This window comes from Populus alba, chromosome 5, assembly GCF_005239225.2.
Source record: "Populus alba chromosome 5, ASM523922v2, whole genome shotgun sequence".
NCBI lineage: Eukaryota > Viridiplantae > Streptophyta > Magnoliopsida > Malpighiales > Salicaceae > Populus > Populus alba.
This window is the reverse complement of record NC_133288.1, coordinates 10552961-10567536: the sequence shown is the minus strand read 5'-3', so window position 1 is coordinate 10567536 and position 14576 is coordinate 10552961. Positions and strand designations below refer to the sequence as shown.

Sequence of the window (14576 nt, the reverse complement as noted above, 5' to 3'; positions counted from 1 at the left end):
TCTAAGATTTCTTAAGTTATGATTTCAAAAGATTAACCCGAGTCTAAGTGATTCACCTAGGTTTACTTGGTTTTTAATATTATTAAATTTCAGTTGTTTTTTTATGTTACTAAATTAACCAAACTTATTAAAACCAATTCACTAAAGACTTGAGTCTTGAATTTCTTTTACTTCTTTAGAAATCCTAGCATCGCCTTAACTTTGTTCTTCTTATGTTTGGAAAAATTGGCATGGCTTGTAGTGTTACGTTGACCACCAATATAAGTTTAATCGAGTAATTTTTTTTGTTTTTTTTATTTTTATCTTTAATATTTGGTTTATTATAATTGGGCTTTTTAATTTGTCTTGATATGAATTTCATGGTTTTATCACGATCACGGGTTTACAAGTTCACTATTGGTAGCCTAGATTGATCCATTTTGCTGCCATTTAAATATTTCTTTTAAAGAATATATTATCTAATATATCACTATTTAATTATTTTAAAAGTGTTACACATCAAATTTTTGACTTCCTAACATTATAACATTTTTTTTAGGCTGAAAAACATGAACCAACTTAGCGTGTGCCAAAAAGCTACTTCTATGCTAATATTTGAAAGTCAATAAAGCCTTACGCAAGATGCAACATGATTGGTTGGAAATAAACCATTTAAATTAACTAGACTTACCATCATTTTACATTTCAAATTAGAGACTCGTATATCATTAAGCTTTATACGTTCTTAAACATGCCAATCTTATCCTAATCATGTTCCGGAAAGAATCATTCCTCTCATGGCAGAGCAGTTTTTTTATTTTTATTTTTTAATCAGTACTCCAAAGTTTGGTTAAGTCAATAATATTAAAATAATTTAAAAGCAATAAAACATATTAATTTTTTTTAAAAATACTTTTCAAAATAAAATTAAAACGCGAAAACAACCGTTTCCTAATCTTAAAAAAAAAAACAAGAATATATCACAGCTGCATGTGTTCATCATATACAGGTTACCTTGAAGGGTTATTGTGTCTATATATATATATATATATAAAAAAGTGGCTCTAGAAGATCCCAGCGTCTTCGAATTTTACTACATTCCAAGGGAGAGAAAGCTGCTTCCTTTTTTTCTACAGGAGAACAACTCTACAATTTGTTGGCATGATACTTGAGTGGATTATGACAGTCTATTACATGACATGCTTTGATTATAGTCATTATCAATTGTTTTTTTTTTTAAAAAAAAACTTATTAATTAGATACCTCCAGCCATGCAGAAACAACAAACTAGAACAACTAATAAAGAATTTTAGGTGGACTAAACAGGTTTTTTATAGATTAAAATATTAGGGGTACGTATACCAAAGAATAATGAATAACCAATCAATATAAATCTACTCCTTTGCAAACTATAAGTTAGAGTTGTAGTTCTAGTTTTATATTTTTGATGTTATTAATATATTGAACAGAGACATCATTCATTTGAATGATTTGAGTCAGATTAGAAAGAAATTGAGGGTGAGTTGAAGATAACTTTTAAAATATAAGATAGTTTGCATGAGTAGATGGTTATGATATGTAAGTTGTTCAATGCACCTAGTACCTTCATGAAATTTATGTACAATGTTTTGAGAGTATTTATGGGCATATTAGTATTTTACTTTGATGGCATTATGATTTTATAGCCCATTTCTAAAATCACACTTGGAGCATATATGGACTATTTATGACACTCTAAAGTGTGAACAATTATTAATAAAATATTAAGAAGTGCATGTTCTTTACTAATAATATTTCTTTTTAAAGATTTGTAGTATCTGTTGATGGTGTGTAAGTAGATAGCAAAAGATAACAATAATTATAGATTGGACCATTATAAAATTATTCATGATGTCAAAAGTTTCCATAAGCAAGCACATATTTTTATAGGTAGTTCATCCATAATTTTAATGCATTAATTATACTTATTATCGAGTGCCTTAAAGGTCATCTTTTCCAATGAAAAAAAAAGTAAACTTTTAGTAAAGCAAAAGATAATTATAGCTTTTATACTAGCCTTTCTTGACTTTGATAAGCATTTTGAGATGAATAGTAATGCCTCGAGTATGAGGGTTAAGAGTTTCCTTAGATAAGAGGAACATCCTATGGATTTTTTAGTGAGAAGTTGATGAACTCTAAATAGAACTATTTTGTTTATGATTTGGGGTTCTATGCCATTATGTACTTATTAAAGCATTGTTGACACTACTTAGCGAAGAAGGATTTTATACTTTTTGTATCACTCATCTCTACCTCAATAAAACAATTCATTTGCATAAAATTCCTAGATTTATTACTTATGACCAAGTTACTAAATTCACGAGAAAATTTTAAAAAAATTTATAGGGTGAATTGAAAACTTAATTGAATTTTAGTAGTGCTTACTATCCTCAAAGAGGTGGATATATAAAAGTGATAAATCACATCTTAAAGAATCTATTATAAAGTCTAGTAGGAAACAATCTAAAGTAATGGGATATGACTTTAATAAAAATAGATTTTGATTTAAACATGTCAATGAATCATACTACTTAATCAAGTACTTTTAAGACTGTGTGTGTACATAATTTATGAGGTTTGCTTAAGACACTTATTCCTTATATTAGACATGTGGGTGCCATGGTGAAAACATGACAAACAATCTTTTTATAGGGTGTATGATTAGGTCAGATAAGAAATTTATGACTATACTACAAGGTACAAAACACAAGAAGATAACTATCACAAAAAAAGCCATTTTTAAAATAGGTGGCTTGGTATAAGCAATGCTTACTCTTAATAGGTTTTTTACGAGGGAGTATAACAATTTTAGGAAAGGAAAATAGGTCATTTGTGAGGTGCTATAAGAGATCAACTACCATGTTCATTGACTTTATCTTTCCAGTCATTTGAATATTTCTAATGTTTTCAATGTTTAACATTTATCTCTTCGTTTAGTGGATGACAAAAAAATTTGAAGATTAGTTTTCTCTGACTCAAAGAGACTAATATAAAAGGTTTTGATTAATTGGATTTGAATTTATTATAATTGGATCATGTGGATAGTGTAGTAGATATGTATTTGGATTGTATGGACAAGTCTAAGCTCAAAATAGATTTGGTAATGCCAAATGAAATGTCTGATAAGCATACTGGTAACTTAAAATTCAACTATTAGATCAAATTTAAGTTTTTCAAGAAGGTTTTACATGCTTTGTTTTATAAGATAAGGGCCTAGCTAATTTAGCATTCTTCCTTTAACATTGTTATACACTTGAAGCAAAAAAAGAAAAAGGAGTTGCAAAGCTTTGATTAGACAACCATAAGATTAAAGCAAACACAATTTGAAATCAAGGATGAGTTTTTTCAACCTACGGTGACTAATGCATGAGCTTTTATTTAGGTATTTGTTTTCTTATTTAGTTTATAAATTTTATTTTCTTTAGCTATTTCTTTTTAATTCATTTAAGATTGTAAATTTTTTTATTTAGTTTAGGCCTTGACTAATATAAATAAAGTTATTTAATTTGTATTTCAACAAACTTTGATGATTTAATAAATAGATTATTCTCTTTCTCTCTTAGAGATTTAGCATCTAGGATTTTTCTTATGCTATTTTCATTTAACCTTCCTAATTTTTCTATCAATCCTTATGAATCAAGTTTTCAACGACGTCATTTCTCAAACCTCTTCAACAAAGGAGGGTGGGGCAGGCACTCCTGCCTTGTGAAAGCAACAAAAAAACAGCCGCTGGAGTGCTCGCTTTTATTACCTTATCCTTCGACGCATCTACGAATCATTATCCGTTGCGAATGATGTTTGGCCACGTTAAGAATCTGGACACGGTGGCGACGAACTGCGATTTTTGGCAGTTTGTCCCAGAACTATTTAGAGCTGTGGATCTCAGGATTCATCAGTTGGTGGAGGGATGAGTTTTTTTTTTTTTTTTAATTAATATGAGTATTCAATGATCATTTTAACCGTATTTTTTAATTAATACTATAAATTCTGATGTTAAATCATATAAAATTTAAATAATTTTGAGATTTATAAGACTCCAACTAATGACTTTTAAAGAAATAAATTTAAAATTTGACCAGTTAAGTTATATCCTTTAAATTATAGTAATGATTATTTTTTAAAATATTTTTTATTTGAAAATATATTAAAATAATATTTAATTTTTTATTATTTTAAAAATTATTTTTGACATTACATATTAAAATAATCTAAAAATATAAAAAATATATTTATTTAAAAAAAAATCAGCACTGAGTTGAGAAAAGCGTAGTCATTCAGAACGTAATTTTAATAATCTAAAATATAAAAAAATATGTTTTTCTTTTCTTTTCTGTCCACAAATAAGAGAATAAACATACTATTCTCAGATAAGAAGGGGAAAAAAACAGAAAACACATAAGGGGCATTTTGTCAATTTCTTTCTCTTTTTCTTCTCACTTTACACGGAGCATCCATGTCACTGAAATTCACACCCAAATAAATAATAAGGCTATTTTTTAAAATATTTTTTATTTAAAGATGTATTAAAATATAATTTTTATTTTTTTAAAAATTATTTTTGATATTAATATATAAAAAAAATAAAAAAAATAATTTTAAATAAAAAAAAATTAAAATTTTATATAAAATCTATTTGGATTAATGTTCCAAATGTCGCATTTATTATCAAATTGAAGTGACAGTGATAACAATGAAAAGAACAATTTGGTGTTTAAACTAAGTGAACGTGTCTAATCTGACAGAATGTTATTTATGACCATTCAATTAAAAAAATATTATTTAAATATATTTTTTAAATAAAAAATACTTTAAATTACAGTACTGATACAATTCGAACAGTAATTTCAAGTGTCAAAGTTTCAAGGGTTAAGAGCACCCACCATGACCTTGACTCATCACTGACAAAAATATTTTGGTTTTCAAGGACACACACACCACCCTATTTACTTCATCTACAGTACTCACAAGTCCATACAGAGCGAAGATCAACAATCACCAGAACCACCTTCCCTCTCTCTGTCTCTCTCTCTCTCTCTGTTGTCCCATGTCAATTTTTCAACACGAAAGATGTATGGGTTCTTTGACATTTTGTGAATTGTGGTGGAAAATGGCTATAGGACCCACTTGCAAAAGTTGAAAATGTTGTCGTTAATAATTCTACGGACTATACTACCCCACCCGGCCCTTTGATTTGATTTCCTCTATCTCTCTCTCTCTCTCTCTCTCTCAGCGCATATAAAAATTGCGAGTTTCAAGGAAGGTTAGACAGCATATAACTATATTATATGATCAAAAATTCCGAAAAAATTTACACTATTGGCATTTTTTGCTCCCCCTTTAGCCTGGATTTGAGTAGGATTCAATTCAAGTACTTTTCTTTTTTTGGGTCTCTCTCTTTCTATTATTAACTTCCCTATTGCAACACTACTTTTGTTTTGTCAGTGAAAAGTCTGACGTGTTTTTTGTTTTCGCAGGATTGGTTGCTGTTGAAGAGATGATGGAAAGTATGGCTTTTTGTGCCATGTGATTCCTTTTTCGATGATTCTGTATTCATGGGAATTGGTTTCTGTAACTGATCTTGGATTCATCAGATTCTATTGTTTCTCCAGATTCTTAATTTGTTTCAGGTGAAGTTCTGTCTGGAACTTATGTTTTACTGTTTCAGCATAGCTTAGACAGCTGTGCCATGTAATCTCTGTATGATTGCAAGATGAGGTTGGAGATCTTTATCCATGAAGAATTTAAATTTCTTTTCTCTGTTGATAGTATTGATGCTGGGCGCGTTGGGGTGAGATATGAGGGACGAATGATTACATCATATATGAATTTGGCTAAAATTTGTAATCATGGAGAGTGATACTGCATTACCTATATATTGTCATGAATTCCCATTTCTCTTGATTGGATTGAGGTCCTTTTCGTTTCCTTGATGTAATTGATATCTTTTTATTCATTTGGTGGGCTTGATTATAGTTCCTCTTTAGCTTGATGCCTGCCATGCTCGGTTGAATTGCTGCCTCTGAATTTTGAAATTCGAAGGCATCTGTGAAGTATGCTCCAAGTTGCTACTACCATTTCAGACGCCTGCTCATTACAAGCCTTTTATTTACCCTGTTAAATAATATTCATTTATTCATCCTTTGATTGATATATTCATTCTCAACCAATTGTTCTAAGAACTTGTAATAATTGTATATTGAATAATGAATGAGTTTGTTGTAAGTAATGTATTAAATACTTACTTCCTTTCCTTTCTTATCCCAAATTCTTTGCGGCACTCATGAATTATTCAAAAGACCAAAATTCACCAGCCTGCTACCGAAAAACCTATTGCACTATGGATTGGTGGACCAAGGTTCTCGAAGGTTCTAGCAGTAGAGGGCACTATCCTGGGAGATATGGAGAAGATAGGTATTGGGATGAGCCTCGCCGATCAGTGGTAATCACAGTCTTTGTACTTTTATAATTGTTCTCCTTTGCTTATGCTTGTTCATGGTATGATGCTACCCTAGTCTTTCTGGCTGGAGCTGGTTGGTTGTATAAATGTTGTGTGAAAAGATGGGATTTTGTAATCTTCTTGCAAAACTATATACTGGCACTTTTCTCTTAAAAGTTTGTTCTAATTTTTTTTCCTGAGCTAACTGTATGTCATGGACAACTTGAGGCAGGATGATTTATCGGATTTTGACAATGAAGAAATCGAATGTGCTATTGCACTTTCCCTTTCCGAAGAAGATCAAAAAGGAAAAAAAGTAATTGGTAAGTTGCAAAGCTGTTAGAATTGATTAGGTTGTTACTCCCATTTTTTATTTGAAAACATATATTGATTGTGCAACATGACAGTTGACCCAATGTTTCAAGCAGCTTTGTACAAGATATCAGATAGAAGTACCAAAATGAAGAGAAACAAAATGGTTATAGTTTAATTAGGTTCTTTTGCATACCATATTTTATTTCTATACCAGGCAATATAAGCTGAATTTGACATCAATTCATATGATGATGTTTTGGTCAATTACGCCTACAGTTTACACAAATGAAAAGATTTCATCGCAGACAACAAATCACTTTAAAGGTTTCATAAAAATGATAATATAGTCCTCGTCATCTTAAATAACCGTGACTGGTTTCATTCATAAAATTCATAGTCAGCCAAGACAGAAATATTCATCCTGTCTTATGTATATACTGATGATAGATTGTGTCAGTTATGCACCCATGCTGTTATCCAGTTCATTCTCTAATTATCAAGTAAAAAACTTTATTTCAACCAGAGGAAGATAATGAGTCTGAACTGTCAGAGGAATATTACAAGCCCCACCAGCCAGAGGAGGATGTCACAGCTCAATTGGAAGAAGATGAGCAACTTGCCAAAGCTATTCAAGAAAGTTTAAGTTTGGAGTCTTCTCCTCGAGCTCGATATGACGGTGGAAATCTAGTTCCACCTTATCCATTTTCATCTGGTAACAGGTAACTGTGGTTGTGTGGAACAACCATTTTTCTGCATTCAAATATGTCACATGCATTCCAATCAGATTTCAAAAGGATAAATATTTATTCCTTCTCTTAAAAGATCCTTTCAGTAAAGTGATTGTTTTGTTGTCATGGTAACCGAAGTGCAGTGACATGAGATGAAACACACCATTAATTTACAGGATCAACTTGTAGAATATTATGTTGTATCTATTATGTTAGCCAGACATTTGAGCTTGCATCTTTCTATCAAAGAGACAAAATGAAGTTAGTTAAGAAAACATTGGGGTGCTTTATATTCTTATAACATGGAATTGCATGTTAATATCTTTCAGATACGATGTCTCTTGCCTGTTCTTTAAAATTGTTTTTGCATATCACAGTTCAGAGACACCACATGGACAATCTGATCTGATTGTTGAAAATTTATTGCTCATAGGATCTGTGCTGGGTGCAACACTGAGATTGGGCATGGGCAGTTTTTGAGTTGCATGGGCGGTGTTTGGCATCCTGATTGTTTTTGTTGCAATGCTTGCAATCTGCCAATTGCTGATTATGAGGTTTAAATCTGAATCTCATTCTAGTGAATTGATACTTTTGTCTGGAATTGATGGCAGTGATCATGAGGTCTTAACTAATGTCTTTTATTTTGGTTGATTATCAAGAGATTGGTGTATGTTTACTAACCCTCAAATTCATTCTTGTAATAGTTTTCAATGTCTGGGAATCGTCCGTATCACAAATCTTGTTATAGGAAGCAGCATCATCCAAGATGCGATGTTTGCAACAAATTTGTAAGTTTTTATATGACAGAAACACAGCAATACCTTGTGCTGGTTTAGTATTGTGCTTGAATACATTCGATTGGATGAAGGCTTTGTTGAGTAGATGAACAATGAAGCTAAGCCATTGCAAACCAGATTAAGGTTGCAATCTAACCGGACTAACTTCATAAACCCTCATTGCACCCATCTTGTTAGCCAAAGAAGATTCAGCTTTCGTTGGTAAAGTTGTTGAAGGGTGCCCTTTTTGTCAAAATTGGGCTGATGCTGCTAAATTCAGCAATCCTTTTGCTCAACTATTGGATGTGCTAGTTGTATATCCAAAATAAATAAATGATGATTAGAGAGTCACTGGAATTATCTATGATATTCTTTCTTTTGCTGCGTACTTTTTCAAACTGAGTAATCACCTATTATTTGTGCACCTCATCTAGTGAAGAAATAGCCTCATACCAGATATTTTTGTTGAAAAAAAGAATAGAGGTACGGTTGAATTTGGGTCTGTAATGTATAAAGAACAAGTGAACAAATTTTAAGGGGTCAATTTATGCCTTATTGTTTTGCATATTTTGAGATGGAACAAAAATCATCTCGACTTCAATAATCTGGGTTGGTGTGCTAGATGCACATATTTCTTTTACCAGGTAATGAACATTGATAGTAATATCCTAATAATTTTGTGGTTTAGTATTCTCCATCTGCCATTAAAACTCAATTTGCCTGTCGTATTATTTATGAGCGCATTTTATGTTAGCTTATAAAGGTCATAGGCTGACAGATGCCTTGGCGTGTTGTGTCATTGACCAACCTTGTGGGTAGTGTCATTTACATTTGCCATGTGGCATTGTGATACATTTTGCTGTCTGCTAAAGTAGCTGGCTACAGCATATTTTTTTATTCTAACATTTCTGGGATAATGGGATTTACAATATGATTTTTTCTCTAATTTCAATCATATATCATCTACAATCAGCCAAAAAAAAAAAAAAAACAGAGAGTTAATTAACTACTATTCCATCATATTTCCTTATTCATGGTGACCTTAAAATCTTTCTTCCCATTCCCTTTTGTACAGATTCCTACAAATTCAGCTGGGCTCATTGAGTATAGGGCTCATCCATTCTGGCTACAGAAATACTGTCCCTCACATGAGCGTGATAGGACTCCTCGTTGCTGTAGTTGTGAGAGAATGGAGGTCAGTTGAAAGAATTTGAATCAACCTTTCTGCTGTCCAAAACCAAAGTGGAGGGAGGGGGATAAAGAAGCTTAGAAAGAAAATGTAAATTGTAGTTTTCTGAAAAATGGTTTGAATTTTATAATAATATTTTTTCCCATGCCATGCAGCCTAGGGACACTAGATATATATCGCTTGATGATGGCAGGAAGCTATGTCTAGAGTGTCTAGACTCTGCAATAATGGATACTCATGAATGCCAACCTCTTTACTTTGAAATTCGAGAATTTTATGAAGGTTTAAATATGAAGGTCGAGCAGGAAATTCCTCTGCTTTTGGTTGAGAGACCAGCCCTGAATGAGGCTATGGAAGGAGAAAAGAATGTAAGGCTGATGCATCGAGACCATCAATAATTAAGCCTTTTGTTTTGTTATATTTTTTTATGGTTTTATTTTCAATTTTTACATTTTCGTGGTCAGGGTCATCATCACTTGCCTGAAACCAGAGGACTCTGCTTGTCAGAAGAACAAACTGTTACCACTGTAACTTCTCGTCACAAGTCCTACATAAGCTAGTGTTTGGTTTCTTAAAGGTGTCTGTTTATAGATTGAAATTGTATATTTATTTGACCCCAATTACCAGGTTTTGAGGAGGCCAAGGATTGGGGCAGGATACCGTTTCATAGACATAAGAACAGAACCTTATAGGCTAAGCCGTAGGTGTGAAGTAACTGCAATTCTGATTCTGTATGGCCTTCCCAGGTAGTATCATCTATTTGTTTTGATCACTCATCAAATTCATCATCATTCATGGTATTTGAGAATTTTCAAGCATGCATCCTTTACATTCCATACATACAGGTTGTTGACGGGTTCAATTTTGGCTCATGAGATGATGCATGCTTGGCTTCGACTTAAAGGTTTGCCCATCCTATGACATACATGATCTTGTCAAGTATTTCCTTCGTTTTTATTTATTTACTTTCATATGATCAGCTAAGAAGTACAAATGTTGTCTTTGGCAGGTTATCCCAACCTACGTCCAGAGGTTGAAGAAGGCATATGCCAGGTCCTGGCTCATATGTGGCTAGATTCTGAGATATATTCTAGTTCGGGAGGTGAAGGTGCTTCGTCGTCATCCTCACCATCGTCAAAGAAAGGGCCGCGATCTGACTCTGAGAAGAAACTTGGTGAGTTTTTCAAACACCAGATCGAGTCAGATACATCGCCAGCTTATGGAGAAGGTTTCAGGATAGGTAACAAGGCAGTGCTGAAATATGGCCTCAGGACAACCCTTGACCATATTCAGATGACAGGAACCTTTCCTGTCTGATCTACTGATTGATAGTTATAGCAATAATTGGTATTTTCTCACACAAATACCTCACCCCATACGATATTAAACTTGTATACTATCTAAAGTTAAAAACCCACAAAAAGGAATACACCAGGAGACTTCATATATAATCATATTGCTTCCGTGCAACTGCTGCAAAACGCTTAAAGGTGGGCACCACATGGATAGCATTTTATGACAAGCTATTGAATCTCCTCAAAATATTGAATATATTAGAATGTGTATACCTCCTTTTTTTGTTTTCTTTACAACATTTCCCTACAATCCATTGTTCATTTTGAAGCAGCTTGTTTATATTAGTTACATGACTCAGTCCGGCACTTTGTACAAGAAACTGAATTAAGTGGTTGGTTTGTGAAATTTCCGTTTTGTCAAGGGAAGGCTTTCTATTTTCTTCTCCGCATATAGTTGTCATTGTGGAACTTCTATTATACATTTTTTTTTTTAATCTTGACTATTTTTTATTTTATTTTATTTGGAACATGGGAATTTTTTTAAATCTTTATTCCTCTCTCCTTACAAAAAATAAAAATAAAAATAAAAATAAACTCTTTGTTTTATGACCTTCAACTATGATAAGGTTGGCGTTCAATGTACAACCAAACATTTTGGATTCCCATTTGAAAGGTTATGATCTGCGCAAGAATCTATGGAGGAATTGAAGAAGCAGACAGTTGCATCTTGAAGCAATCATGATGACGATTAAAGCATAGGGAGCAGAGCAGGAACCAGTTCAGGAATCAAAATCCAGTTCTTCAGGCGATGGCTTGATTCCCACACCATGAACAGATGGTGAGAATCCTTCGTCCTTACCTGAATCCACCAGGTCTGCTTATAATGTTCCTATACCTAGGATTAATCTTCAATTCTTTAATGGTGAAAGTCCTAGAGTGGATATGTAAGTGCAAGAAAAATTAGAAGATGAATTTGATTTCTGTTAATTAATATGTAGAGATTGCTTCTATGTATTTAGAGGGAAAGGCTGAAATTTGGTTTCGAGGATTTGTTATAGGGAGTGATGTTGGAAATTGGGAGGAGATTGTGAGTGAGATATGTAGAAGGTTTGGTAGCAGAAATGATATGGCAGAGGAGTTTTAACAAACTGGCACAGGAGAAGGATGTTGAAGATTTTATAAAAAAGTTTGAAGAACTTAATCCTTACTTATCAAAGGCTAATTTCATCTCTAGTTTTATAAGTGGACTCAAAGAGCTTAAAATCTTGAAACCTACTTTAAATCAAGTTTTTGATGAAGCTAAATGGCAGGAAGAGTATTTTTTTCCATGGCTGGAAAGAATAAGTTTGTTTCGGGTATGGGAGATGAATGCAAAGAAAGCGCGGGGAGAGGGAAATGATGTGTTTGGTGACGTGGATGAGGGAAATGGAGATGGCGACTTAGTTGATTCTGGTATGGCGGTGGGGGATATTGTTTGATTTTGTTAAGATGAATCTTTCTTTTAAGAAAGAAGGAAGAATGATTGAGTTGAAGGGCATTTCTGATGAGGTGAAATTACAAATGATGTCAGCAGGTAAGGTTTCCAAGAACCTTACAGACAAGATTTGTAAATTTTGAGCTCAAATTTTCTTAATCATAAGCCATGAGGAGTCTGTTATCAAAGCCTGTCATCATCATCATGAGATTTGTGCTTTGTTAGCTGAATAAATTGATGTGTTTGCTAAACATACTCAGCTGCCTCCAGCTAGGAAACATGATCATGGAATTCAATTGTTATCAGATGCCAAACTTGTGAATGCAAGACCATATAGTTTTGAAGGATGAGATTGAGAGGTTGGCGGCTAACTCGCATTTGAGAATGCAGTTGAAATTATATATTATAAAATAATATAAATCATATCTTGAGATTTTATTTAATAGTTTAAGTTATTGTGTATAATTGGTTATTTGACACGGTATTATAGAGTATTGATGACTAAGCGATTATGATTTTAAATTTTATTATTTTTATTTATTTGATAAAAAATAAGCATATGATAATATGAGTGGAAGTTTCAAATTTAATGAGTTTTTATTTAAAGGAATATGTTAAAAAAATAATTTTAATTATATATTAAAAAATGGTAGTACAAAACCAATATTAGAAATTTTCAAACTTGAACCTCACCTGAAGTTACTTTATCATTGCCATCCTACCGAGAGTGCTTGCTTTTATTACCTTATCGTTTGTTGACGCATTCACGAATCATTATCCGTTGCGAATGATGTTTGGGCCAAGTTAAGAATCTGGACAAAGGTGGCAATGAACTGTGAATTTTGGCAGTTTGTCTCAATTATTTCGAGCTGCGGATCTTAGGATTCAAAGTTGGAGGAGGGGTGTGGGGTTTTTTTGTTTTTTTTAATGAGGTGACGGTTATTTTTTATTTTTTAAAAAAATATTTTTAATATAAATATATTAAAATAATTAAAAAATATTAAAAATATAATTTAAAGTAAAACTAAAAACAAACAGTGCCACAAATGTCCTCCGAACCCTTTTATTGAAGATAGAAAGCACAGATTCACGTAATGAATCTGAGTTTGAAGCTAGCTCAAGGATTGAAAAAAAAATGTCAGCACTGAGTTGAGAATAGCATAGTCATTCAGAACGTAATTTTAAACATGCTATTCTCATATAAGAAGGGGAAAAAAACATATCAGGCACGTTGTCAATTTCTTTCTTTCTTTCTCACTTGAAACGGAGAGCATCCATGTCACTGAAATTCACACCCTACATTCGTGATGATTTTGGTGTGTTTGTGAATACTGTAGTGGTTATTTTTTAAAATATTTTTTATTGTATTAAAATATAATTTTTAAAAAAAAAATTATATTTGATATTAATATATAAAAAATATAAAAAAATAATTTAAACAAAAAAATTAATTTTCTATAGAACTCTATCTGGAGCAGTGTTCCCAAATGGTCCATTTTTAGTATCAAATTGAATTGATAGTGATAATAAGGAAAAGAACAATTTGGTGTCTAATCCAAGTGAACATTATTGATGGCCATTCAAGTAAGTGGGTGTTTGTTTATATGATTGCTTCTGCTTTTGAAGCAAACCACAAAAAACAAGTGTTTGGTAACTGCGGAAATGTGATTTATTTCATGAGGGACCCATCATGTTTTGCGTTTTGAATGCAGGTCAGCAAATATGCAGTTGTTTGGGAGTGCTTTTCAAAAGCACTTCCGAAAAAATTTGAAAATTTTTTATTTTTTATTTTTGCTTTAAATTAATATGTTTTTGATGTTTTCAAATTATTTTGATGTGCTGATCTAAAAAATAATTTAAAAAAAAATAAAAAAAAAAAATATTATTGGCATGCTTTTCTAAATAAAAAGCACTTTGAAAAGCAACAGCAACTACACTCCCAAACACCCTCGACTTTGCCTCCATACACAGTAAGTTGTTCACTTTTGTAAAAAGACTGTTCACTTATGTGTATAGTGTCAATTGTTATGATTGGGAAAGAGAAGTTTACCTGTGCTGGAGATGAAGCAAATGGATATGGTGCACTCTGGACAATGCCTCTTATTTTGCCTTTAGTTTTTTTTTTTCCCTGATTCTTTCTATTCTGTTGCTTTCTTTTTTTTTGTTCTGGATTGTCCTCTCTCTCTCTCTCTCTCTACTGGTTTCGATCCTCTGTTTTTTTTTCTTCTTCATCTGTGTTTCTTTTCTGATTTGTTGTTCAAAGGGGGAGAGCTGAGGGGGCTGGTATACTTGGAGGCAAAGCTGGTGCTCGTGCGTTGGCTGACCAGTGCTTTCCTCTCTCTGTT

The 14576-nt window shown here is 32.4% G+C and overlaps 1 protein-coding gene across 5 annotated transcripts; it reads left to right on the top strand.

Moving 5' to 3' along the window:
• The first annotated feature begins 5045 nt into the window (after positions 1–5045).
• Positions 5046–11206, top strand: LOC118029791 (protein DA1-related 1-like). 5 transcript variants are annotated; one of them, XM_073409462.1, is made up of 14 exons: positions 5230–5386; positions 5493–5645; positions 5992–6068; positions 6315–6457; positions 6687–6777; positions 7293–7488; positions 7931–8051; positions 8202–8285; positions 9349–9468; positions 9618–9830; positions 9927–9989; positions 10090–10208; positions 10308–10366; positions 10472–11206. In XM_073409462.1, the coding sequence occupies exons 4-14, from the start codon at positions 6356–6358 to the stop codon at positions 10777–10779; spliced, it is 1476 nt and encodes a 491-aa protein (XP_073265563.1). In that variant the 5' UTR covers positions 5230–5386; positions 5493–5645; positions 5992–6068; positions 6315–6355; the 3' UTR covers positions 10780–11206. The 5 variants fall into 5 exon arrangements, with proteins under 5 accessions (XP_034889618.1, XP_073265563.1, XP_034889616.1 ...); XM_035033727.2 differs by lacking the exon at positions 5992–6068 and having other exon boundaries at positions 5046–5278; XM_035033725.2 differs by lacking the exon at positions 5992–6068 and having other exon boundaries at positions 5231–5386.
• The last annotated feature ends 3370 nt before the right edge of the window (positions 11207–14576 follow it).